Below are 24,369 nucleotides of genomic sequence, written 5' to 3'. Positions count from 1 at the left end.
TGTGTGTGTGTGTGTGTGTGTGTGTGTGTGTGTGTGTGTGTGTGTGTGTGTGTGTGTGTGTGCGCGTTCCAATTGAAATGCATCTGCTCTGTGCTTGTTCAAAGGGTTCAACTGCATTTTGCTTCCATTCACAAGGAAAAGATACATCCTCACATAATTGAAGTTGATGCTACGTTCTTTGAAGGGATCGTTTCTTTATTATTTTAATTTTGTGTTTAATTTTGTGTTGAGTTTCCATTTGTGGAGGAAAAATGACAAACTTGTAAGCCTTAAATGGAGTGTGAGCGAGTACTGGAGAGCAAGCTAACAACACGTTCACCTTCAAGTAGAAAGCAGAGAATTGTCCAAAGAGTGTCGGTAGAATGAAGACTAAATCGAAAGATGGATGAATTTAGAAGGCTTCGGACCAGCGTGTGAATGGTGAAATGATTTGGAGGAAGTGTGCCACCTGACTTGCGGTGCATTTAGTTCACTTTCTTTCTCTCGTGCGGCTGTGAGCCAACTGGCGCATTTCATGGGCAGTTGTCACAGCAAAAGGACCTAAACTGATATGATAAACATGAGCTTTTGATCGAAGGAGCAAAGTTGTCATCATGTTGGGGTATTTTGGTATCCCAGGAGGAGAGATTGTGGGCCTGTAACGGAGGTGTCGTATTATTGTATAATTGTATATTGTATTGTAATACTGTATATATGTATATACAATGTATATACATTACTTGTATCTACTTACGAACGTCTCTTCATACGAAATTTTCAAGTTACGAAACGCCTCAACGGGAAATTATTGCCTCTTGTTACGAAAGAAATTTCAAGATACGAAAGGTAAAAATACAGGATGGCTTCCTCGTCGCAGCTCAGAGTTTCCTGAACGCAACATACTTATAGCTGCTCTGCCATTGGCTATTACCTAGCATCTTTCTGGCATCCCATTGGCTAAGAGGAACCTCTACCGAATGTGGAGGTAGTATTCGCCCCTCGGGCCATGAGGCGTTCCGATAGTTTTACGTAAAAGTGAATCACCAAGAAGTGTTCACCAGTCGGGCGATCGCTCACTATGCTGATGTTTACTTGGACATTTTTGAAGGATTGTTAAAAGCCGACAAAAGCAAACGTCCTTGCATCGGTTCTTTACAAAACGCCGTGCAAAAAACGATGAGGACGCAGTTAAAAGTTAAATAACCATCATTTTTCTTTACTCTATTGTTTTTTTTCCATTATGCACAACTCTCATTTATTGCGCAATAATCTAATTGTAACGTGTATACGTTACATATTTTGGTGCATTTTTATGCTTTAGGAAACACTTATGTCTAAATTTTTGGGGGAGTTTGGAACGAATTAAGGCATTTCCATGGAAAATGCGTCTCTACTGACAAATTTTCCAGTTAGGAAATGTCTTTCAGAACCAGTTAGTTTCCGAAGTAGAGGTACCACTGTGCAGCATTTACTCATCCTTGCAGCATAGTGGCCGGCTGCATCTGAGGGAAGAGGTCCTTATTTGGACAAACACACGATTAAAACAGTAATTGATCTGAAAGTGGTTTCTAGTCCTTGTGGGTGCTGCCGTTTGGATCAGCAACAGCGTTTCAATAAGCTTGGCGCGTTTGTGTGTGAACAATAGCAGCTATGAACTGACGTAATTCACCATCATCGTCATTTCCTGACGTGTTTCCTTCAAGACTGAAATGCCAACAAGAGGAAATAAAAATGCTTCTTCGGACGCAAGATCCTTGCTCGTGGCGATGAGTGACAAAACCTACAACGAAGGGATGGGCCAACTTGCACGAAAACATGCGATTGGCGATGAGTCGTCGTCGAGCTCTGACTTTAGCTCTTCGACGCAACGACGACGCCTTTCGTCGGTGACAGCTCGCCCGATTGACTGACTGTATCTGACCCGTCACAATTTTAAACAGCTCTACATGGACGGCGGGCATTTTGGATGGCGTGAATGCAAGCTTGGTTTCGGGAAGTTCAGCAAAGTCAGCCGAGCAGGTTGGAAAGATGACGTGAATTTTGAAGCTCACAAGGTGTGGCATCAAGCCAAACGCCAGACAGATTATTCGTTCATAGTCAGATGGTGACTCATTAACACGCCGACGCATCTGTAAATAAAACCGAGCCAAAAGGTGACTGTGTCACGTCATGAATGGACCGAGAATGACGTCGGTGACGTCATACATACCAACTGTCCTTTTTTTTCCCAGCAGTTGGTTTGTTTGTTGGTGTCGGCCTTTGAAGAATGTTGCCAGGCAGCAGATGTTAAGCCACGTCTCACAGCTCTGTGTGTGTGTGTGTGTGTGTGTGTGTGTGTGTGTGTCATGGTGGTGATAGTACAGGGGAGGCGATTGGCTGTACTGCGCTAACAAACCAAGTCCTGATAAAGTGTGAGGGAAAAGGTCCTGCTTGCCAACGCAGCTTTTTAAAATGTTTTTTTTAACCATTTCGGAAAGTTTTCAGAAATATTGCAGAGCAAGATATTAAGTAAGACGGCCCAAAATGGACCTGAACCCTGTCAACAATGTGGTCTTGTTCAGCTCGGAGACAGCGGAGCACTTTGATCAAAATGCATGCACAGTTTCTCGATGCTCGTGTGCAAATGCTCATTCAAATGGTCGCTCATAAGAAAAAGAGCCAAACATATTCTGGATACACCACACCTCAAAAAAAAGAAAAAAAGAAAAAAAAAGAAACAAACCTTTCACCCTTAAGCTGATTTTAAAACAGGATTTTGCAGGGAAGATGCAAAGCAGCCCACAGTCCTTGCAGTTTTGTTTTTGTGGGCATAATAATCCTGAAATGAGCGAGAGCCACCTGACGCGGCATGCAAACGCGCTGGGATTATGTAAACAAAGCCACGTCAACAAACTAGCGCATGAAAGGACATTGTTGGCTGCGTTCGTTCTGTCAAAAAGACCAGATGACCGGGCGAGTTGACTTTTGGTAGTTGAAGGAAACAAAAACACAACACGGGGTCGCACGTATTCCATTTGAAATCCATCCTTAACTGTCAATTTTTGCAACGGTCAACGTCAGTCGCCTTTGCTCGGCGCGCGGCGGGCCTGATAAAGTTTTGACGACTTCTACGGATGAATTCCCCTGCCATGACTGTGCATGAGAAATACCGCGTCTCAAATTGGAGGTCACTGTCCTGGAATGCATTCTGTTCAACCTCAGCGGTTCAGCTTTATCTTTTTGCATTTGGTCTCAGCCGGCCTTGGTTCAACCGCAAACCCAATACAAAGATATGAACGCTGATAACGGATCCTTGTTCAGTGTTGGGCCGAGGAGGGGGGAATCCGGTCAGAAGCGTCTGAATGAACGAACCGGTGACATTTGAACTCTTGCGGTGGAGGAGGATGACAACGAGGAAGAAGGGGGGAGGCCAAAGGAATTAAAGGGAAGACTGCAACAGTACAAGATGCACCGGTCCTCCGATATCTCTCAAGGGTATCCCGTTTCTAGTCGGCTACGCGTCACTGAAGCTCAGGTTTCTCACCGGGCAGCCTCATTGCATCCTTGAGCAGGCTCGGAGTCAACAGGACTTTTTGTTCTTTGGAGTAAAACTTCATGAATCATTCTTTGGTCCAGTCCAGAAATCTCGACTGCTTGTGTTTTCATTGAACAACAGCAGACAGTTTGTGATTTGTGTTTCGACGATTCTACATAATGAGTCACAGGGATTAGTGGAGTCTATCCATAGGTTCGAGTCAGACAGGAAATCATGTCAACTGTCTCGAGATGGCTACGATTACACTCTGCAATTTACTTGCATCCCGCCCCTCATTTCCTCAACGCTTCCTATCACAGGATTCCGACAAGCGTTCGTTCACAATTTACAAAGAATCCGAATCTTTGCTGTTGGAAGTCCCGTTCCGTCCTTCAATCGCAATGCATCGTCATCAACAAGAATACAGGCTGACTGCTCCCTTTTTGTTTTTTTTTTTATCCCTCAAGCTAAAAAAAATTTAAAAAAATGTTGAAAACTATTTCAAAGTGTGTGGTATATGATTCATCATTTGGCTGATGCCTCCGTCTTGGTGCGCCAGGAGGCCAGCCTCACCCGTTAGCTCCCATTGTGCTGCTCAATTTAATTAACAGCTTTTTTTCTCTACCCGCAGGGGAGTTGAGAAACATACAGTGGTTACATCAAAGTGTTCCACAGGTGACGCAGATATCTTTCCACCTGGGGAGTTGTCCCGGCCAAAAAGGGTGTGCCATTACACAAGCAGCGTGCTGGACTTCATCCACGTACAACGGTATCTTGACGTGCGAGCGCTCCTAACGTGTACGTTTTTTTTTTTGGGAGGCTTGCAAGCTGCGGCTTTGGTCAAATTTTGGCTTTGTGTTGAGAGTCAAAATTCATGTAAGGAGCGAGTGAAGTGAGGTGGGGCAATTAATTTACCGTCTGTTTAGATACAGTAAAATGTCGAGGACCAACATTGTAATGCCCGTTATCTACAGGATTGAAGTGGAACTGTATTGAAAATTGGTCAGCCTTGGCAAAAGTTGGGGCACTACTGAGCACCATTCAAGCTTTTACTTTAAGAGTTGCAGGACATACTAGAAGGCATTTGACAAAAAAATTCAAGATGCCCAAACATACCGGGTAATGGCAATACATACTTCCCTGTGGAAAGACTTTTGGTGATATATATATATTTTTTAATTAATTTTTGTTGCAAACTTGAGACTTCTGTAGGTTATAATTGAAAAGAAAATGAACCAATTGATCTACTCTCACTGCGCGATGCTTCAGAACAGGACCCGACCATCGCAAAGAAAAGGCCACTCACTCCTGCACATTGGACGATTTAGCATAAGGACAGCTTGCGATGTGAACTGCACGCAACATTTTTTTTGAGATATATTGAAAGGCAGGGCACGTGGTATAGTATGTATGCCACTCGCATGTATTTTTTTTTTAACCACAAAGTTTGCTATTTCATCCACAAGTCCAGAAGAAATTCTAAATATGGTTGAGTATTGTTGTAAAACACAGTATCTATACTGTATGGGCTAAATTTCTATTGGTTGGTGGTGCATGACGAGCGGCTGTATCGCACTCGCTTCGAACCCGGAAAGTGATTTATTTCCCGTGTGAAAGCTACTATGTAACAATTTGCAACGTCACCACATCCTGCAACTGCGATTCAAATTTGGAATCGCCGCAAAAACAGTGGCCGAGACTCTACGCCAACTATAGATCCATCTCAATCCGGCACTGCTGACAATGATTGCTTCTGACACCCAAATGAGACATACAGATACTGGAGACAAGTAAAAATGAATCTCATTCAAGAATGAAAGGACTCACAGAACATGAAAACGTACCTAATTCTCTGGATACAGGAGACATCACTGCACTCTCTCCAATTTTAGCCATGGCATCAAAATACAATCTTCCTGCCAAAGTCATTGCTGGGGAAATATTCATGGAACTATGATCAGTGTTTATCAGTTCACACATAAACCGATACTTTACCGTGCACAGAAAAGTCTTAAAACTACTCATCGGTGTAGGTGTTCATCTCGGCGTCAAAATGCTTACCCGCGACAGATTTCTCGTAGTTCTTTCCCAGGTTGACCAGGTTTCTCAGTCCTGGGTTGAACTGGTCCATCACATTCTGAGTGGCCAGCCATGGAAGAAGAGAGACTTTTATTCCATGATTCAATGTTGGATGATGAATATTCTTGTTAGTTCACTTGAGTAAAGTTCTGCCAGTGCTTTGTTTGAAGGCAAAAGGAGAATAAGCCTCCTGTATGGACAGCCTGCGGATTTATTTAGGACCACTCAGGATTGAGCTGAATGGCAAAAATAACAACGATCGATGGAGTACCAACATAACCTGCATCGCATACAGTAATGGAGGACAGTGAAGTTTCCCAAAGTAGCACACGAGTAAGTCTGCATCCCGGAAACTTCACGGCGCGAGGGCTGGATATTTTCAGATGCTTCGCTGACTGTCACCTAAGTGCTTTAAATGTTACGGTTGGCTTGCACATATGAACATGAAGAGGTTTAGCTGTGTGCTTCCAGACATTTACTGTCATCCTGGTCTGCTTTTCAGCTAGTTCCTTTTGTTTAACCAAGCAATTCATAGTCAGTTGTTAAAATGTCCTTCAGGGAGGTTATGATGGGCATTACGAGCAATTGTGTGGAATTGATGAATTGTGTCTTGAAGCGATTGAGGCAAAAGGAATTGGCCACCACCAGCAGAGGCACTGTTGATTCCGTTTTAAAGTTGAGCTACTCTTCCTTCTTTTACCACCAGTGCGGTTTCAAGAAATTGTGGTTTCAGTACAGTTCGGCTCCGGCGCTTATCTCTGTAAATAGTGTCATTTAGCAAGGTTTTTCTCGCATGTGACCTCAGTGCATATCCATGCCTGGCTCAATCACACCCACACTTAGAATGCAGAATATGATGACAGCACAAGTCATGAGCGAAACGTTTCCGCTGTCTTAAGAAACCTGTTGTCAATGAATGACATGTAAACCGGGGGGCCACTGCAGATAGCATTCTTTAAACGGACTCGTGAAGTAACACAAGCATTAGGTGCTCTTGCTATGTAACCTTTCCAAACAAGTCAGATAAATAATTAAACCTGGAGTCATTTCTGTGCTCCCACCAGAATGCTGTGACGGGAGGTTGAGAAAACTACAGGAATTAGTTTAGCTGTTTTTTTATTGACTTGAATGGAACGGTACCAAAGGTGGTAAAAGTACTTAAGGTACACTCTGTACTTCAATAATCGTGTGCAATACAGTATATGGATACTTCTCTGGTCTTGCTTACGCTTAAAACCCTTAAACATTCTTTTTTTGAAAGCTCATGCACATTTTTGTTGGACTGTACATCATGTTGTCATCTGCGGGGATTGAAAAAGTTAAGAGTTGAAAGTACAGAAATCTGTTTTTAAATGCAGTGATGACAAGTAAAAAAGTTGTCAGAAATGAAAAGATTCTACTGCAAATACCTGAAAAATAGTAACTACAGTGACGAAGCATTCGGGCTGCTTGGTTACTTCCCACCACTGAGCAGCCGTCATCCATTATTGTTGATTCGGTGGATGACCCCAGTTTTCTTATCAGCATAACATTAGCCCAATAGCATAACTGTACTCACTTGGATAGATAAATACTTTATTCATTTCGTGCTTGAAGATGGATTGCCATTGCAGTAACATTCAAGCAGTAAAAGAGCAATCATCACAGACAAAATCATTTTAAAATCAATTTGTCAGTCATCATGGTCGTCCACAAACCAGCAATGTATGCCAAAGGTTGAATGGAGGCAACGGGATTCTTCGTTTGTTTCCCCCCCCAAAATGACTTGGACAATTTTGCTATTAGGCTCAAGGTAAAAAGCAAGTGACTTGCAGGATGAAACAAGTGACGCGATATTAGAACGTGTATTCCTATTTTAGAAGACACGACCGGGTTCAAGCCAGTTTTTCCTTCTTTCCTTGCTTTTTAGGGGCACACCTGTTGCACACTACCCACCTTGTATGTAGTTTCAGTCAGCTTGTTCACCTCCTCCGCACTCCTCGACATCTTTAAATCCCTTTAAACAACGATGGAGAAGGAAGAAAAAAAAATCCACCAACGCGACGGCTGAAGATGTCCACCCTCAGTCGACAACAAAAAGAACGAAAGGAGGGGGAAGAAAAAGTGGGCGACAAACCTTCGGTCGAAAAGAAGTCCTCATTGCTAACAAGAGAAAGCGAAACGCGCGCATACGACAAAAAAACAATAAAATTATTTTTTTAAAAAAGACGTCCACAAACGGCAAACCCTACTGTGTTGCGTTGCCAAGCAGGGAAATAGAACTACTGTCAAACTTGTTGCAGGAGTTGCTGCGAACGGGGAGGGAGGTTCAAGTAAAGTTTGTCAAGTCTGTGCATCCTCTTCCGGGTGTAGACTACGAAATAAAACAGAACTACTTTCAAAAACAAAACGTTTTCATCTCCATGGTGGGATGTAATGAAGTACAAATACTTCGTTCAAGTATTTAAGTAGATTTTTCATCTATCTGCATTATATTTGAGGTTTTTTTCTGATGACTAAAATTTACCCCCTGGAACGCAGCGACAAACCTTCGGTCGAAAAGAAGTCCTCATTGCCAACAAGAGAAAGCGAAACGCGCTCATACGAAACACAAATAATAAAATTATTAAAAAAAAAAAGACGCCCAGAAGCTTAAATCAACGACTGAAATAAATACTTCTATTTGTAGTATTTTTCCACACAAGTATGCATCTGTACTTAAGTACAGAATGTAACTAGCTTTGTTTTTGTTCAAGTAACCGGATGGTATTTTTCCTGAAGTAACAATAAAATAGCGAGGTTCAAGTAAAGTTTGTCAAGTCTGTGCATCCTTTTCCGGGTGTAGACTACGAAATAAAATAGAACTACTTTCAAAAACAAAACGTTCTAATCTCCATGGTGGGATGTAATGAAGTACAAATACTTCGTTCAAGTATTTAAGTAGATTTTTCATCTATCTGCATTATATTTGAGTTTTTTTTCTGATGACTAACATTTACCCCCTTGAACGCATATCAGTGTCTTTTCATTGTTCAAGGTTTTGTATGAAATTAACAATAAGGCTTGATTTTCACTTTTAGCTGTTTTGCCTCGGTACATTTCAGAAGTACGCACTGTACTCTGTTTTACTTCAACTTAAATCAACGACTGAAATAAATACTTCTATTTGTAGTATTTTTCCACACAAGTATGCATCTGTACTTAAGTACAGAATGTAACTAGCTTTGTTTTTGTTCAAGTAACCGGATGGTATTTTTCCTGAAGTAACAATAAAATAGCAGTGAAAATGGGTCATTAAACGTTTACTTTTTTTTTAAGCAGTACTTCCGTTTTGTTTAGTTGATGTTTCTGTAACTTGACTCAAACTGCAACGCAGGTGTACCTCAAATTCGGACAATGAGGCGAAAAAAATGGAACGGCGCGCTCCCTGGAGGCAACTAATCGTTAGCACAGTCACGCTCAAATGGGAGTTTAAAGTCCAGTAAAATAAGGTTTTTTTTTTAATTTAAGACGAAACTCTCAGTTTTAACTTGTGGTGATTACAGATAATGTGATACAATACAGTCCACAGCCAGCGCGTCGTAATCTCATTTTTCTATTTGTAGTATTTTTCCACACAAGTATGCATCGGTACTTAAGTACAGAATGTAACTATCTTTGTTTTTGTTCAAGTAATCGGGTGGTATTTTTCCTGAAATAACAATAAAATAGCATTGAAAATGGGTCATAAAACGTTTACTTTTTTTTTAAAGCAGTACTTCCGTTTTGTTTAGTTGACATTTCTGTAACTTGACTCAAACTGCAACGCAGGTGTACCTCAAATTCGGACAATGAGGCGAAAAAAATGCAACGGCGCGCTCCCTGGAGGCAACTAATCGTAAGCACAGTCACACTCAAATGGGAGTTTAAAGTCCAGTAAAATAAGTGTTTTTATTGAAGACGAAACGCTCAGTTTTCACCTGTGGTGATTACCGATAATGTGATACAATATAATCCACAGCCAGCGCGCCGTAATCTCATTGAATTGTATTTGTTGTTTCTTATTGTACTCTATAATCCCTCATGGAATAGAAATCCTACATAGTAATTGTTTCTGAATACAACCTACTTTAATATAATGCCCGTATTTATCAAGTGCTGGAGATTATAAGTAGCTGTGCCAATAACTACATTAAATTTTGAGTTATTAACATTAATCTCTTCATTGCTCATTGATTGGTGATTAAAAAATTAAGCACTGCAGTATTGCGCGTGAGTGTGGCCCACCGCTAGATGTCACTAATAGTCAACAGTTAATTTTTTTTCTCACAGAGATTGACAGTATCATCCCATTAAAAAATGTTTTCTAAATGTAACTGATGTGTTTTGAATTTTGAATTCAACCTCACCTGTTTTGAAAGTTTACTGTCGAATGTGGATGTGCAAGCTGTCAAACAAATATCATCCTGGTGGCCTACAAAGTGCCATTTTATGTTCCACCTTAGCAGCGCTCCCCGCTGAGAAGTGACACTCCAAAAGAAAGTGAAACCACGCGGGTTTATACATGAATGGATGCACGGAGACACGAGCCAAGTGTGTCTCATCTACGAAGACGGCACCAAAGTAATTGCATGCATATTTATGTGAACCTTTGCTTACACTTAACAGTACAAACTATTCAAATTTGCTACTTAAGAGAAAGGGCAATTCCCTCAGAAATGGTGCTTGAAGAATGGGAAACAACTAAGAAACATCAATATGGATCGTAATGTGGCCTCTAATTCTTGATTCGAAGGTTATTTTGACAGGAGACATCTGAGATTTGTTTCAAAGTTTTAAAAAAAGGAAGCCCAATACGTGCCCTGAGTCTAATGCACTGTTGCCTCTGTTTGTAGACAAAAGCAGAACGCAGCGATCTCATCCAGAAACCAGACGGAATTAGCAACATTTCTGCTCGACAGGTACGTTTATCACCTCTTTTTGTTTTTTAATTCCGAGCCTTTACATGCTCAAAAATAAAAACTGTAAACAGAACGTTTAGTGTCAGAGTAACGCACCATGACGAATAATTCATGCGACCAACATAGCAGCTGTGGCTAACGTTGGCCAGTTGACAAGCTAGCTAGTGCTGCTATTTTGTTGAAGCTCGATATGCGTTTGATCCTTCATCATTGCATGTCGTCCTACATTGCAGTCTTTGAGAATTTATGAGATTTGAACATTGAGATTGCAAGAGATAGTGTGCCTTCAATCGGTGAATTAAATACTACCCACCTGCACTTGACGCAGATAACTCGCTAAATTGCATGGTTTGCAGAAGATAATTTCTGCTCTGACGTTATTCCTTGAAACCAGAGAAGACCAGAGAAGCAGCAACACATTTTCCGAGAAGTAAATGCTTTTGCTGTTGTACAGTTTGGTTGTATTGGGGAAAAAAATCTATTCTTTATTCTCTTTTCTTTTTTTTTTATGTGAATGTATACAAAGCACATTCAGTGGAATGACAATGTGGTAATTTCAAAACGGCACATTTTAGAGCTATAATTGCAATCCTGTAAAACAGCAATATTTTTTATATCCTACCGAATGACAATTCTGACAATGGCTTATGCCTACATTCAAATCTTGCTAGGGTTTGAAATCTGCTCATAAAAACTTCTGAAGGTCATTAAAACTCATTCAGATTAAGCAATTTCACGAGGCATCAACCTTAATTGGAAAAAAAGTATCAGTATTGGTGTTGATATCGGCAAGACTGGCCTAACTGCTCACATAAAAAAAAAAAAAATCAAAATATCTGTGATACAATACATCTTTATTTTTAATAGCGCTCTCACAACATCTGCAGCTGTAACAGAGCGCAAAACAGGACATCTAACATAGAATAGCAATAATTCAACAGAACGTTATATACATTTAATTTTTATATCATATACAACATGTGCGAAATTAGCTCCTCTTCTGAATACGTTGTTTTCTGCACTCGCTGGAGGAGAAATGATCAACACTGGTGAGTTCAAGCTGCGCACAGTGTGTTGCAAAACAAATACTACATGATGCAATATGGAGTGGAACATTGCACGCTGGCATATTTGCCGAGGTTCTGCACGGACTGATTGCACCGCTTGTCCGCATTGTCCGAGCTACAGGATTTATAACCCCTCGGTCATCGTTGCGCGCCCCCTATCGGCTCTCCCCCCCATATGTGTTGTCAGAACAGCTGAGTGGCTTTCACAAGACAAGAAAAGAAAAGGACACTTTTCTTCACAGTATATTTTCAGGTTGAAGCTCTTTCGCATGCTGCGGCATTGGACCACAAAGCTCACTCGAGAATATTTTTCTTTACCCTTGAGAAGGATAAAGAAATGGTAACTGGTTTTGTATCGGGAGTTTACAACCAATCACGTCAAGATGTGCCCAAGGACATTCCAGGCCGAGAAAACAAATAATAGACCACGTAATTACATGCAGACGGAGGCGTACTTTCAAAAAACAAGAAAGTGGTCGGGAAAAAAAAAAAAAAAAAGAAAAAACAACAAAAAAAAAAAAAAACATTGAAAATATACCGATGTCTGCTATTTGGATCCAAACAGATGCTGGTGAACGCGTGGGAGGAACTTTTAAGCTAAACTACAACACAAGGAGATGATGACTGACTTTCACTAAGCAAGACTTTAAATCGAGTTCTCGTATACTTAGTCAACACAATCTGCATCTGGTGTCACATTCATTTTTGTTCATTTAGCGGCGTTTGTTCTACTTTTACCTCATGTGTTTTGAAACGTTCTTTCACAATTATATAAGCCACATCTGGTCTTTGACTCCTGCTGCTTGGTCTGCATTTGAGCCCAAAAGTAGATAAGTGAAATTAGGAAATCATGAAATCATTTGCTTTAAAAAAATAAATGAGCCGTTCACTTTTCTGCACTGAATACTTTTGTCGATGTCTGCAGAGTAAATTACAAAAGCTCCTCTTCTTATTGCAGAAGTACCATAAATGGAACAAAAGTTTTTTTTAAATCTGCATCTGGTGTCACATTCATTTTTGTTCATTTAGCGGCGTTTGTTCTACTTTTACCTCATGTGTTTTGAAACGTTCTTTCACAATTAGATAAGCCACATCTGGTCTTTGACTCCTGCTGCTTGGTCTGCATTTGAGCCCAAAAGTAGATAAGTGAAATTAGGAAATCATGAAATCATTTGCTTTAAAAAAATAAATGAGCCGTTCACTTTTCTGCACTGAATACTTTTGTCGATGTCTGCAGAGTAAATTACAAAAGCTCTTCTTCTTATTGCAAAAGTACCATAAATGGAACAAAAGGTTTTTTACCAATAGTTCTGCCCTTCCCACACACTTCAAACACATCTACCAATCATTCAAAGACACTTGTTCATACACGGTCGCTCGCACAGTTCCCCAAATAAGAGACATGTTTGCGTCAAGCTGTTTGATTTGCCACTTCCAGTTGGTTTACTGTCAAACCAAACCCAAAACAAAGAGAATTACACGATCCTTATTTAAAACAACCACACAGCTTAGCCTCTCAGTCTGTTAGCTTAATCCTAATGCTAAATAGTCATACACTGAAGACAAACGGTGTGGTACCAGCGGCCTTCTAGATTACGTTGAAAGACTTTTTAAAAAATTATTATTATTATTATTATTATTTTACCAGACAATGGTCTCTTTTTGGTGAAGAGAAAAACTCTTAGTATTAGCCAGGTTAGAATTTTTCTCTTCACCAAAAAAAAAAAAAGTACCATTGTCTGGAAAAAAAAAAAAGAAACCTTAAACCGAATTTAACATCGTGGTAGGTGAATATTTGTGAGATGACGCCATATAAAAACATCTTTTCAATAGTTCTGCCCTTCCCACACACTTCAAACACATGTACCAATCATTCAAAGACACTTGTTCATATACGGTCGCTCACACAGTTCCCCAAATAAGACACATGTTTGCGTCAAGCTGTTTGATTTGCCACTTCCAGTTAGCTTACTGTCAAACTAAACCCAAAACAAAGAGAATTGCACGATCCTTATTTAAAACAACCACACAGCTTAGCCTCTCAGTCTGTTAGCCTTCTCCTAATGCTAAATAGTCATACACTGAAGACAAATGGTGTGGTACCAGCGACCTTCTAGATTACGTTTAAGGACTTTTTAAAAAAATATTGTTATTTTTTTTTTTTACCAGAAAATGGTCTCTTTTTGGTGAAGAGAAAAACTCTTACCTGGCTGAAAGTTTCGGCTGTCACGTCAGCCTTCATCGGTTGTCTGTCACTACTTCCTGGTGACGTGTCTTAAAAACAACTCACTGGGTCGAGAAACCTTCAAAATAAGGCTTCACCATCAACAGGGACAAGGATGCTTACATGCTCCCACACACAAATTCAAATTACTTCAGCGGCGGGCGAACGGTTGGAGCGCACCTTTGACCGGGTCGAAGAACCTTATTTTGAAGGTTTCCTGACCCGGCCAACTGTTTTCTTCGATGAAGGCTGAAGCGTAAGCTGAAACTGTTAGCCAGGTTAGAGTTTTTCTCTTCACCCAAAAAAAAAAGAAACCTTAAACCGAATTTAACCATAAGTAGACAAGATGAACGTCACAGGGCCTTCTAGATTGCCTCCAATTCTCTGTTTACACTAAGAATTCATCTGAGTACCCAGTGCCGTTAGCATGAATGTCAATCCATACAAACACTTTTTTTTCTGAGACGCACATTTTCAATCAAACTAAACTGCGTCGCCCACGGATTTTTCTCGGAATAAGACCCGAGCTGTCACTTTTACGCAAAAGGAGCCCGGGGACCTTGATGCAGGCGTGAAGAGGCCTCGCATAGGAACAAACATAAGCGTACAAACTCGCTTATTACGTCTCCTGTCATCACCCACAAAGTGCTGAAATACTGAAATACTTTGCCTTTGTGATAATGACACCTAATCCGACACGTTCTGCACCGCTCTTCAACTCTGCTGACAGATGGGCAGCAATGTATCTTTGGGAAACGAGTTGCTAAATGCGTTGTCAAATGTGTTTTTCTCTTATGCAATTACGATGAAGGGTATTAAGCGCAACGATTTAATAGGCTTCACGATCAGACAGGACATTCATACTAGTGGGAATTACCAACATGAAAAAAAAAAAAAATTCCACTTCCTCCCACATTCCGTAACATCCACGTTAGCCAAATGAGAAACATCCTTTTCCATCATCTGACTGCGCAAAAAGACATTTTTAGCTTGCGTTTGGCTTTTTTTCTTACCGCTCAGTGCTCACATATCAAGCGGCGGTCATATAAAAAAAGAAAGTTTGTTGACCAAACAAGTCGGGTTCAAGACCCACGCTTGCCCACGCAACGAGCTGACAAGGCTGTTTGCAAACCTGACGACACTTGTTGTTCCTCTTCAGTGAGATACGACTCCCTCGCAGCGCTGGTTCCGCAGCGGTTGGAACACAAATTTACTGCATCTTATGTGAGCAACCTTGAAAGGCGAGTGGAGCTACTGGCGGTCTGCACTCAATCTTGGCAACTGCAATACGTTGCAAATGACTTTGCACGTATAGGTGATTACTATCTTGTCATTTGCACACGCTTGAATAAAAATACACCATTAGTCGCTTAATATAGTTTTGCCAGTAGTAGAGTGAGAATCTCTGGGTCCAAGATACAAACTGAGAGGAAGTGGAACGGTCAGGAAGAGGTCGATGGGGCAGTCAGCAGGTTGAAAGTAGGTGGCAGGAAGATCGAGCGGGATTTGTTGGGGATAAAACTCCCGTCTTCTGGTCAAAAGCCTCCAAAGAGGTTGGGGTGAGGGGATTCACAAAATCAGCTCATATCACGGTTCTGTGGCTTTTCAGTTCGGTTCGTTACATCAACTGGAGAAGACATTCTACGTCCAACATGCTATTCATTTATTTGGAAAAGAAAGATTCACTTAAGAAATGCTGAAAATCAGAATACAAACCAGTCACATACAGCAGACCTGTATGTGCTGCTGGCGCAATATTCTCGAGCCAATTCTTATCCACTCACCACGCAGGAAAAACACCTTTCTCCACTTCTGCATCTTCATCAACAATTGGCAGTTGTCGTTTAGTTTTTGGTGCATTGGTGCGACGTTCTAACGTGGATTCTACAGTTCTTCACCCTGTTAGTAAATCCATCCATCCATCTTTTCCGATTAGTTTATCCTCACAAAGGTCGCGGGGTGTGCTGGAGCCTATCCCAGCCGTCTTCGGGCAGTAGTTTGGGGACACCCTGAACCGGTTGCCAGCCAATCGCCGGGCACACAGAGATGAACAACCGTCCGCGCTCACACCTAGGGACAATTTCGAGTTCACTCAGCCTGCCATGCATGTTTTTGGAATGTGGGAGGATACCGGAGTACCCGGAGAAAACCAACGCAGGCACGGGGAGAACAAGCAAACTCCACACAGGAAGGCCAGAGCCGGGATTGAACCCATGACCTCTACGCTGTGAGGTCAACGCGCTAACTATTTGACCACCGGGCTGCCCCCTGTTGGTCCATGAGATAAAAAAAAAAAGAAATGAGCAACTATGAATCAAGGTGACAGAATCAAACCAGACCGTTGGAACAATTTTCATAAACCGTTCCGCCCCTATAAACAAGGATGAGCCATGGTGGTGGTGACACAAATGACAATGAGCCTCTCAGACAGGCCCTCGTCATGGTCTGATCTGCTGCAGATCCCCCCAAGCCCGCCTCAGCATCCTGATGGCATCCGCCAACGATACTCGCCCCTCCTCCTCAAAACCTCCATGTTAGTGCTGAAGAGAGCACTCGCCTTTGCAATAGCATCAAAACATGCAAGACAGCCTCGTCCGCTACTGGCCGCGACACGATCTGATGTCGACCAAGCTAGCAGAGTCACGTAAACCGAAGGCTAACAGCCGACTTCCCATCTGATTTACAAGCCCCCCCCCCACCCCCCATGTCTCTCTGTAACAGTCCGTATGAGGTCCATGAGGGTCACCTCAGGGAGACATCTGAAATTCCCCAGGGAGGTCGTAAAAATATCTCTCTGACATGACCGGATCAATGCGTCAGAGCCTCACAAGGCCCCCTTGTGAATGGAACTCACTCCCTCATGGGAAGAGAGAGTTTGAAAGTTGTGTTCAGAGTCTGGAGACCTGGAAGAAATTGTAAAAAGAAACGGTGGCTTGAACTCAGTGTCTCCTTGGAAACGCTGGGGAAATTGTTCTGCAGCTTAGTGAAATAAATGATCTGTGATCAGTCCAGCGTCACTCCAGCATCTTTTTCCTTTAGACTTTGCTTTCTTCCCTCTGCTTCAAAGGAATTTCGCGATTGGAAAACCTCAGCCAGAATTTGACCCAGGTCGAACTTAGCCTAATTTTATTTCATGTTTTATGCTATGTTTGGCCCAACCTTTGGACCAGGCGATTTTTCTCTGTTCGAATAACCTCTGTGAAAACCATCATTAAAACAAGAACGCTATAACGAGTGAAGGTTTTTTTCGGCATTGTATATTAGTAGATTTTATTTTATTTTTTTTAATGCAGCAGTGCCGTTTATCTTGGCTCCTTGTGCTCTTACTGTATCCGAAGCGTTCCTCTCATCCTACACAGGCACAGGCACAGATGCTTATTTGGCCATCTGTCACTTCTTGTGCTCCCTCTGCAACAAATGCTCATTTGTTTTGAACCGGTCGCAGACTCAAACCGGGCTCCGTTCTCATCCACTTGCGGTGCTCTCTTTGCAGAAGTAATAAACTATACTTTGTTGCCTCAACCAAAGAAGGATGGACTTAGCGGGGACAGGAAGTCCATATGCATAAATAGTAAGCAGCCACGGAGGCTCTATAAATAGTGAAGAGATTAATGTTTAAAAAAAAAAAAAGAAGAAAAACATTGGCTTTATATCTCTAGATCCGTTTCCGGGTGAGGGTCACATGATCTGCTCATGGCAGCAGAGAGCGGGACTTAATCACACCTGTGTGTGTGTGTGTGTGTGTGTGTGTGTGTGTGTGTGTGTGTGTGTGTGTGTGTGTGTGTGTTTGGAGGGAGAGTGGGTCAATGGGAGGGTGGCTTCCTCTCTTGGGTAGGAAACACTGGCTGCTGATGATTTTGTTAGCAGCAGTGGATGAACTAGATAATACACTTAGCGCAGCCCCTGTGGGGGGCAGGGAGAAGCGGAGTTGGTGAATGGGGGCGGGGCTGTTATCATCAAATTAGATTGCACAAAGATAAAAGGATCACTACCATTCATGTTACATGTCTGCCGTATAACTGGGTTTCGGGGGGGGGGGGGGGGGGGTTGGTGACCCTTTAATTGACATCAGATCATGAAATGATACCGAACAGTGAAGTGCGTTATGATTTGGCGCCACATTTTAGCTACTCGCTCCTCCTATCGGTCCCTGTGGATCACGTTAAGAAAGCAAATGGGGACCGTGGGTGCGTTCGCGACTGATGTCAGGTCAATTGTTCTTGTAGAATCCAAATCAAGAGAGACGAGATGAAGATGTAAATTAGCAACTCCACAACATTGTACTTTAACATAACATATAACATGTAAAGATGGCAACAGTTTTTGCCACATTTTTACTTTCTTTCAGTGGTCATCGTGCCACTCCTTCTGGTGGACACACCGTAGCCACCTGGGTCGGTATAATTAATACTGACAAACAGAAATGAAGACGGTTGCTTCTCAGTAAGCCGCAGTAGTAGTGGTCATTCTTTGTAGAGCGTAAAGAATAGTAAAAAGGAGAACAGAATATCTGTTGCTTCAAGGGTTATAACTCCGCAACAGTGATGCTATTTGCTAGCCCGCTTAAGGGCGTTTTGCATTGTTTGCTAGCATGAAGCTAAACGCACTTTACAAAGGCAAGACTCCGTGTTTGTTTGAAAATTTAAGGACGCAAATGTCATTCTTTTTGTTTTGTTGTTGTTTGTTGACAGTAAACTTAAACTGGGAGTGGCAGAACATTTTTAAAGCCTTTTTTTTTTGAAGATTTGTTTGCTATCTGGCAAAGCTAAGTTCACTACCAACACACAGTACATGTATAAAATGTTCTAATTGCAAGTTAAAGCAAAAAAAAAAAAAAGTCGTCCAAATGACACTTTGTCTCTCAAAAAACTTGTAAGTTGGCTCACTCGTCCCACTGCAAAGGTTTTTGCTGTGACTGCCCAAAGACAATTTCTAATGCTAAGTTTTTTGTAACGGTTGTTAAAGGATTAACGCTTGTGGTGAACTTGAGGTGAGTTTTCCCATCTGACTCACTTCGTCTTCTTTCATAACAAGTTGGTGTGTCCTCTTTTTTTTTTTTTTGCTCGTGCTGATGGTGGGAGTGGAGTGTTAAGTGCTATATTATCCCCAGATGGACTAATCCACACGGGGACGTATTAAAAAAAAAAATAGCTTCATGCTCTTTTTTAAGACTTGATTCAAAAGAGCTCAATCAACTTTTTTTTAAATTTTAACAGACGTGATCCAATAAGTTCCCATCTTTCCCATCAAAGTCAACAAAGGCCCGATTAGCTACAAAATTATCATGAGCGATTATCCCGATTTGCTTGGAGCCAGTTGCGGATGACAATTTTAAATATTAAACCTGCTCAATATTTAAGATGTCAAACCCTTCTGTTAGCGGTCAATTCGGACTTGGGTCGAGCTGCTGACTCACAACCAAAATTGATTGGTTGCGCTGAGCAAAACGTGTCACCGCAAACTTCCACGAGCAAAACTCGTCCGTCGCGCACAGGAATTTTTTTAGTAATCAGTCAATCGTTAGGGAGTTGGATGTATTGTATTTAGACTTATATTAAATACTGTGTGTATATATATATATATATATATATATATATATATATATATATTTTTTTTTTTTTTTGGTCATGTTTTAGATAAATCCTGTCACTTGTGTACTGTTCAGTTCCATTTCCAATTTTGAACAAAAGGCACCAAATGCACGGCCCGGCACTGAATTTGTTCTGCTATGAAAGGTTCAAGGATTGTCATTTGATTGTTATTCAGAGCACATTGGTAGAAGAATCCTATTGATTTAAAAAAAAAAAAAAAAAAAAAAACACATTTTTTTTTTTTTTTTAAAGCTAGTCGCAATTTTCCAACTTTACAAGTAATCATTTGATGGGTCCTAACCAAAGCCCCGTGCCTGCTTCTCAACGTCTAATAAATCAAAGAGATCCAACAGTCGTGTTAGGCACTTAATATTCTGCTTGTGAATCTGCAGTGATTTTTTCTTTTTCTGTCAAGACATGAGGAAGTTTGAGAGGTTTCATCATACTTGGAAAACTATCTTTGCATTGCTTCGCTGAAGAAAACACAAATGATTGTGTTCATCTCGAGTCCGCACTTTGATCCTCTTCGAAGTGATGTTTGAGATTGTCTCGGCATCTGATGCCTCTGATCAGTTTGATTGCGGAGCAAATATGTGCACTCTCGCTCGCCTTCAAAAAAAATGTGTGACTATTTCTAACAGGATTGTTATTAATAACAAATCTATTCCGGGGGCGATGGTTGGCAACATATTTTTGCCCGAATTGTGACAACACGAGAGGGTACTCGTGTGCCTAATTTAAAACTAGCTGCTAGACAAAAACCGACGCTAGGAACAGAATATTCTATTCCTGATGCACAATTTTTTTGGAGAGGAGTGATATAAGCTCAAGGGTTAGTCTGTGACATCCTGGAAAAAAAAAAAAAAAAATCCAATGCCTAGCAGTGACTTCTTCATGGGCTTTAATTACCGACTGAAAAGACTTATCTGGACTGAGTTCTTCAACTTGTTTTTCACAGTCGCTCCTTCTTCGGGGCTCCGTAGGGACACGATGGCGCTTTAATTCTACCCCCGTCGCTCCCCTGCACCTCCTCTCCCGCAGATGTGCTCATTTGATTTTGGGCGGCTCACACTTTTTGACACGACCTTGGGCGACGCTGCAGAATGTTCTTGAGTACTCGGAGAGCTGCCAACGGGAGCTTTGTGCCGAATCATCTCGCGCTGTCACTCTCCTGACATGGACTCGGATGGAAATGCGCTGACAAGCTGGCAACAGCCCTGCATTGAATATTTCATTTGATAAACAATGTTTAAAAGATGCGCTGCGGTGGAAGAAAGCAACAAAATTGAGCAATATCACTCTTAGCGGTTATTTGAGATTCCCGAGAATATTGCCGTTTTATTAAAAAAACAAAACAAACAAACAAACATATTTGCTGTCATTAACCCTCTCAGGGACAGCGGTTACTACAGTGGACAGAAGATCATGAAGGGGTTCAGGCAGTGGCTTCATTAAAAAATAAACAAAACCAATAATTAAACAGGCCTCACTGAATAAGATGTTAAAAGTCAAGTCAAGTCGACTTGACTTGACTTTTAACATCTTATTCAGTGAACTTGACTTGACTTTTAACATCTTATTCAGTGAGGCCTGTTTAATTATTGGTTTTGTTTATGAGTTTCAAGTTACGAAACGCCTGAACAGGAAAATATTGCCTCTTGTTACAAAAGATGTTTCAAGATGCGAAAGGTAAAAATACAGTATGGGCTGCGAGTCACAGCTCCGAGTTTCCTGAACGCAACATACTTAATAGTTGCTCTGCCATTGGCTATTATCGAGCACCATCCTGGCATCCCATTGGCTAAGAGGGACCTCTACCGTATAGGTCTATTTGTGCGTGTATATAGATAGATGTGTGTTTATGCAGTGTCCTCGTCATTCGCCCTTCGGGCCACGAGGCGTTCCGATAGTTTTACATAAATGTGAATCACCCAGAAAGAGTGTTCACCAGTTGCGCGATCGCTCACTATGCTGAGCCTTGGACATTTTCGTAGGATTGTTAAAAGCAGGCAAAAGCAAACATCCTTGGATCGTTTTGTGACAAAGCGCCAGGCAAAAAACACTTTGAGAGAGAACATGAACTAAAGAAGGCAAAAAACGATGAGGACGCAGTTAAAAGTTAAATGACCATCATTTTTATTCTTTACTCTATTTGTTTTTTTTTTTTTTTTACATTATGCACAACTCTCATTTATTGCGCAATAATCTAATTGGAACCTGTATTTGTTACATGTTTTGATTTGGTTTTATGCTTTCTACAATATTTGTTGGAACGGGGGGGACTTGGAACGGATTAGGGCATTTACATGGAAAACGCGTCTCTACTTACAACATTTTCTACTGGCTGCGGTTTTGTGGCGTTCACACGGAAGGAAATTCTTTTATCCTTCTTGGACATGATGACCTGCCTGGCTTGGGAATGTTTCAGTCGTTGCCAACGCAAAGCGCTGAAGTGTTTGCCATCTTCCAGCAGCCGCTTGCAGTCATGTCTCCTCCTGCCTTCCTGCATGCTGGCCATCTTGTCTGCGGCGGTCAAACACAACCCACCACCCACACTTCACTTCACAAAGCACTCAACTCAACTCCACTGAACTTGACTTGCGCTTTTCTGTTCACACTCCACCAGTGGACTTTCTTCCTCCATTCGTACTTTTTCAGAGCTTCTTTGTTGCAGTCTTTCATTGTGGTTGTTTTTTTTTTTTGACAAAAGTAGCTGGACTTATACTTAAAGGTCCCATGCCAACATGTTTTTTTAATATAATCGTCTTTTTATTGGTTTTGGTTCTTAAATGCCTGGCGCGCAAGACAGTTGAATTTCTCAACAACATTCAAGATGTAAATACGCTTTGCTCTGATTGGTAATCGCCTTGCAGTCACCATGTCTCTTCATTGTGTTGGCCGCGTTGAAATCCGGCTGGCCGGCGGCGGACTTGCGGCAGGCCACGACAATCCACCCAGAGCCCAAAGTTTGACGTCATTTCCACTTGACGGCGGAGGCTGGCATGATGTGAAAATAGTTGCACGAGTTGGATGAAAACCGGTTGGATTCCTTCTGATTCCATCATTTTACTGTAGCAACTTGATCCTTGGTACTTGATCGTTAGTTGTTGATCTTTTTGTGTATTTTTTTAATTATTATTTTTTTTGGAAAGAACTATATATTTTATGTGCAGCCTCAAAAGCCGATACAGGCTTGACGTTCAGGGTTTCCATATAAGAGCATAGAATATTTACACACTGAATATAAATGAGGGCCGTCCAGTATTCGAGTGGTGAGTGCGTCGACCTCACGGTGCAGAGGCCGTGGGTTAGATCCCGACTCCGACCTTCCTATGTGGGCTTTGCATGTTCTCCCCGTGCCTGCGTGGGTTTTCTACGGGTACTGCAGTTTGCTCCCACATTCCAAAAACACGCATGGCAGGGTAATTGAACACTCTAAATTGTCCCTTGGCGTGAGTGTGAGCGTGGATGGTTGTTCGTGCCTGTGTGCCCTGCGATTGGCTGGCAACCGGTTCAGGGTGTCCCCCGCCTACTGCCCAAAGACGGCTGGGATTGGCTCCAGCACCCCCCGCCCCCCGCGACCCTTGTGAGGTTAAAGCAGATCAGAAATTGAATGGATGGATATAAAAGAGAATTCCAGCTAGATGTTTGGCAACTACAATACCTGAAATGGGCATCCTGGGCATTTCCAACTGAAATAATCTTGCAAACCTCATAAAGGAAATGAAATAATAAAATACCAAATAGTCAATGTTCAATAAATATAAAATATAATAGTTTGTGACAACAGCAGTCATTTTTTTTATGACACCGTATGTGTGTTGGGTCAGCAGCAGTGAACAGATGTGCTTTCTGTGCAGAAGAAATCCACTTTGGAATGTGAATATTCAAGAAAATGCAGCAGGAACCTTCAAAGGCTTGTTTGGAGCAACTCGCTTGTATCTCCGCCTAACGTTTCCCCTCGTAAACCTCAGAAAAAAGATGTTCGCTTTAATTCATTCATAGGTGCAGGTTGGAATGGTTTGTTTATTGAGCGATCTACAGCTGACATTTGCAAACATCGGGATGTGCAGAGAATGCAATAAAACTCAAAATGAAAACAAGACACGCAGATGGAGTGTATCAGAAGCCAGTGATTGGGATGAATTCAGGGTTGTGTTTTTTTTTTTTTTTTAACAAGGCAAACATGGTTGTGGCTCCCACGAAACACATTTTTTTGTTATTGTTGTTGACAGATTGGTTTATGAATGTGGTTGCTCTCACTCGTGATACGGCTAACACACAATTCGATCTTAAAAAATGTGATTAAAACTGACAGAGCACTGATTTTTGTTCCTCTGCATAAAAGATTGATGCACGGATGAAATAAAAACATCAAAGTGAAAAGGGTGCCCTCTTGTTCAGCTCTTTTGTAATGTTAAAAAAAAAAAAAAAGATCTTGTTCTTTTTTTTTTTTTTTTGTTAACGAGTGCAAATGCCAGGTTCAATACCGAAAAGATACACCTAATAAAACAACAGAATTTTTTTTTTCTTCCAAAGAAAAAAAGTTTTTCGAAAAAAGGCCATTTGTTCCACTCTGATCAACTTCGATTGAGCAAAAATCAAGAGCGGAGAGTGGCAGGAAAATGTGTTCATGGGAAGAAACAATCTTGCATGATTTTACATTGAAGCGTGACATACAAAATGGAGGCAAATCCCAAAATCCCTAATCGAGTGCCTGAACAACAACATTCTGCGCTGTCTCGTACGATAAGGTTCAAATTGTGCCGAGGAGTAGATAAGATACAGACAAAAGAAAAAAAAATGTAGCTCCACTGAGAAGAAAGTAGGACATTTATGACAGTCATGCCATTGTTTTATGCAAATGATTTCAATTTCTGTAACAAATTGCTAATCATTTACCGAAATTATTGCTTTTACGCTCGGAATTCTTACGAGTTTTTCTTGAAAAAGTCTGACTTTGTTTTTTTAACATTACGTCTTTTCCCGAAGTATA

General features: G+C 41.4%; 1 protein-coding gene and 1 long non-coding RNA gene across 4 annotated transcripts in view; one reads left to right on the top strand and one right to left on the bottom strand.

Annotated features, from left to right (window-relative positions):
• The window catches only part of baiap2l1b (BAR/IMD domain containing adaptor protein 2 like 1b), a 28,803-nt gene extending 20,591 nt beyond the window's left edge, over window positions 1–8,212 (bottom strand). The window contains exons 1-4 of one of the 3 annotated variants that reach the window (XM_019889843.1): window positions 8,101–8,212; window positions 7,508–7,688; window positions 5,555–5,630; window positions 5,338–5,424 (exon numbers count right to left, since the gene is read on the bottom strand). In XM_019889843.1, the coding sequence (XP_019745402.1) occupies window positions 5,338–5,424; window positions 5,555–5,630; window positions 7,508–7,558 (214 nt within the window). In that variant the 5' untranslated portion in view covers window positions 7,559–7,688; window positions 8,101–8,212. Of the gene's footprint in view, window positions 1–5,337; window positions 5,425–5,554; window positions 5,631–7,507; window positions 7,870–8,100 lie in introns of those variants that run through there. The other 2 variants (XM_019889842.1, XM_019889844.1) reach the window with 2 other exon arrangements.
• A 1,743-nt stretch (window positions 8,213–9,955) lies between these two features.
• LOC109527821 (uncharacterized) overlaps window positions 9,956–24,369 on the top strand; it is a 46,352-nt gene continuing 31,938 nt past the window's right edge. Inside the window, exons 1-2 of the long non-coding RNA XR_002170587.1 lie at window positions 9,956–10,153; window positions 10,426–10,491. This is a non-coding gene — a long non-coding RNA (uncharacterized LOC109527821). The remainder of the gene's footprint in view (window positions 10,154–10,425; window positions 10,492–24,369) is intronic.

This window comes from Hippocampus comes, unplaced genomic scaffold (assembly GCF_001891065.2).
Source record: "Hippocampus comes isolate QL1 unplaced genomic scaffold, H_comes_QL1_v1.1 scaffold326, whole genome shotgun sequence".
In the NCBI taxonomy this organism is placed as follows: domain Eukaryota; kingdom Metazoa; phylum Chordata; class Actinopteri; order Syngnathiformes; family Syngnathidae; genus Hippocampus; species Hippocampus comes.
The sequence above is the reverse complement of the archived record's forward strand: the minus strand, read 5'-3'. Positions and strand labels throughout refer to the sequence as shown.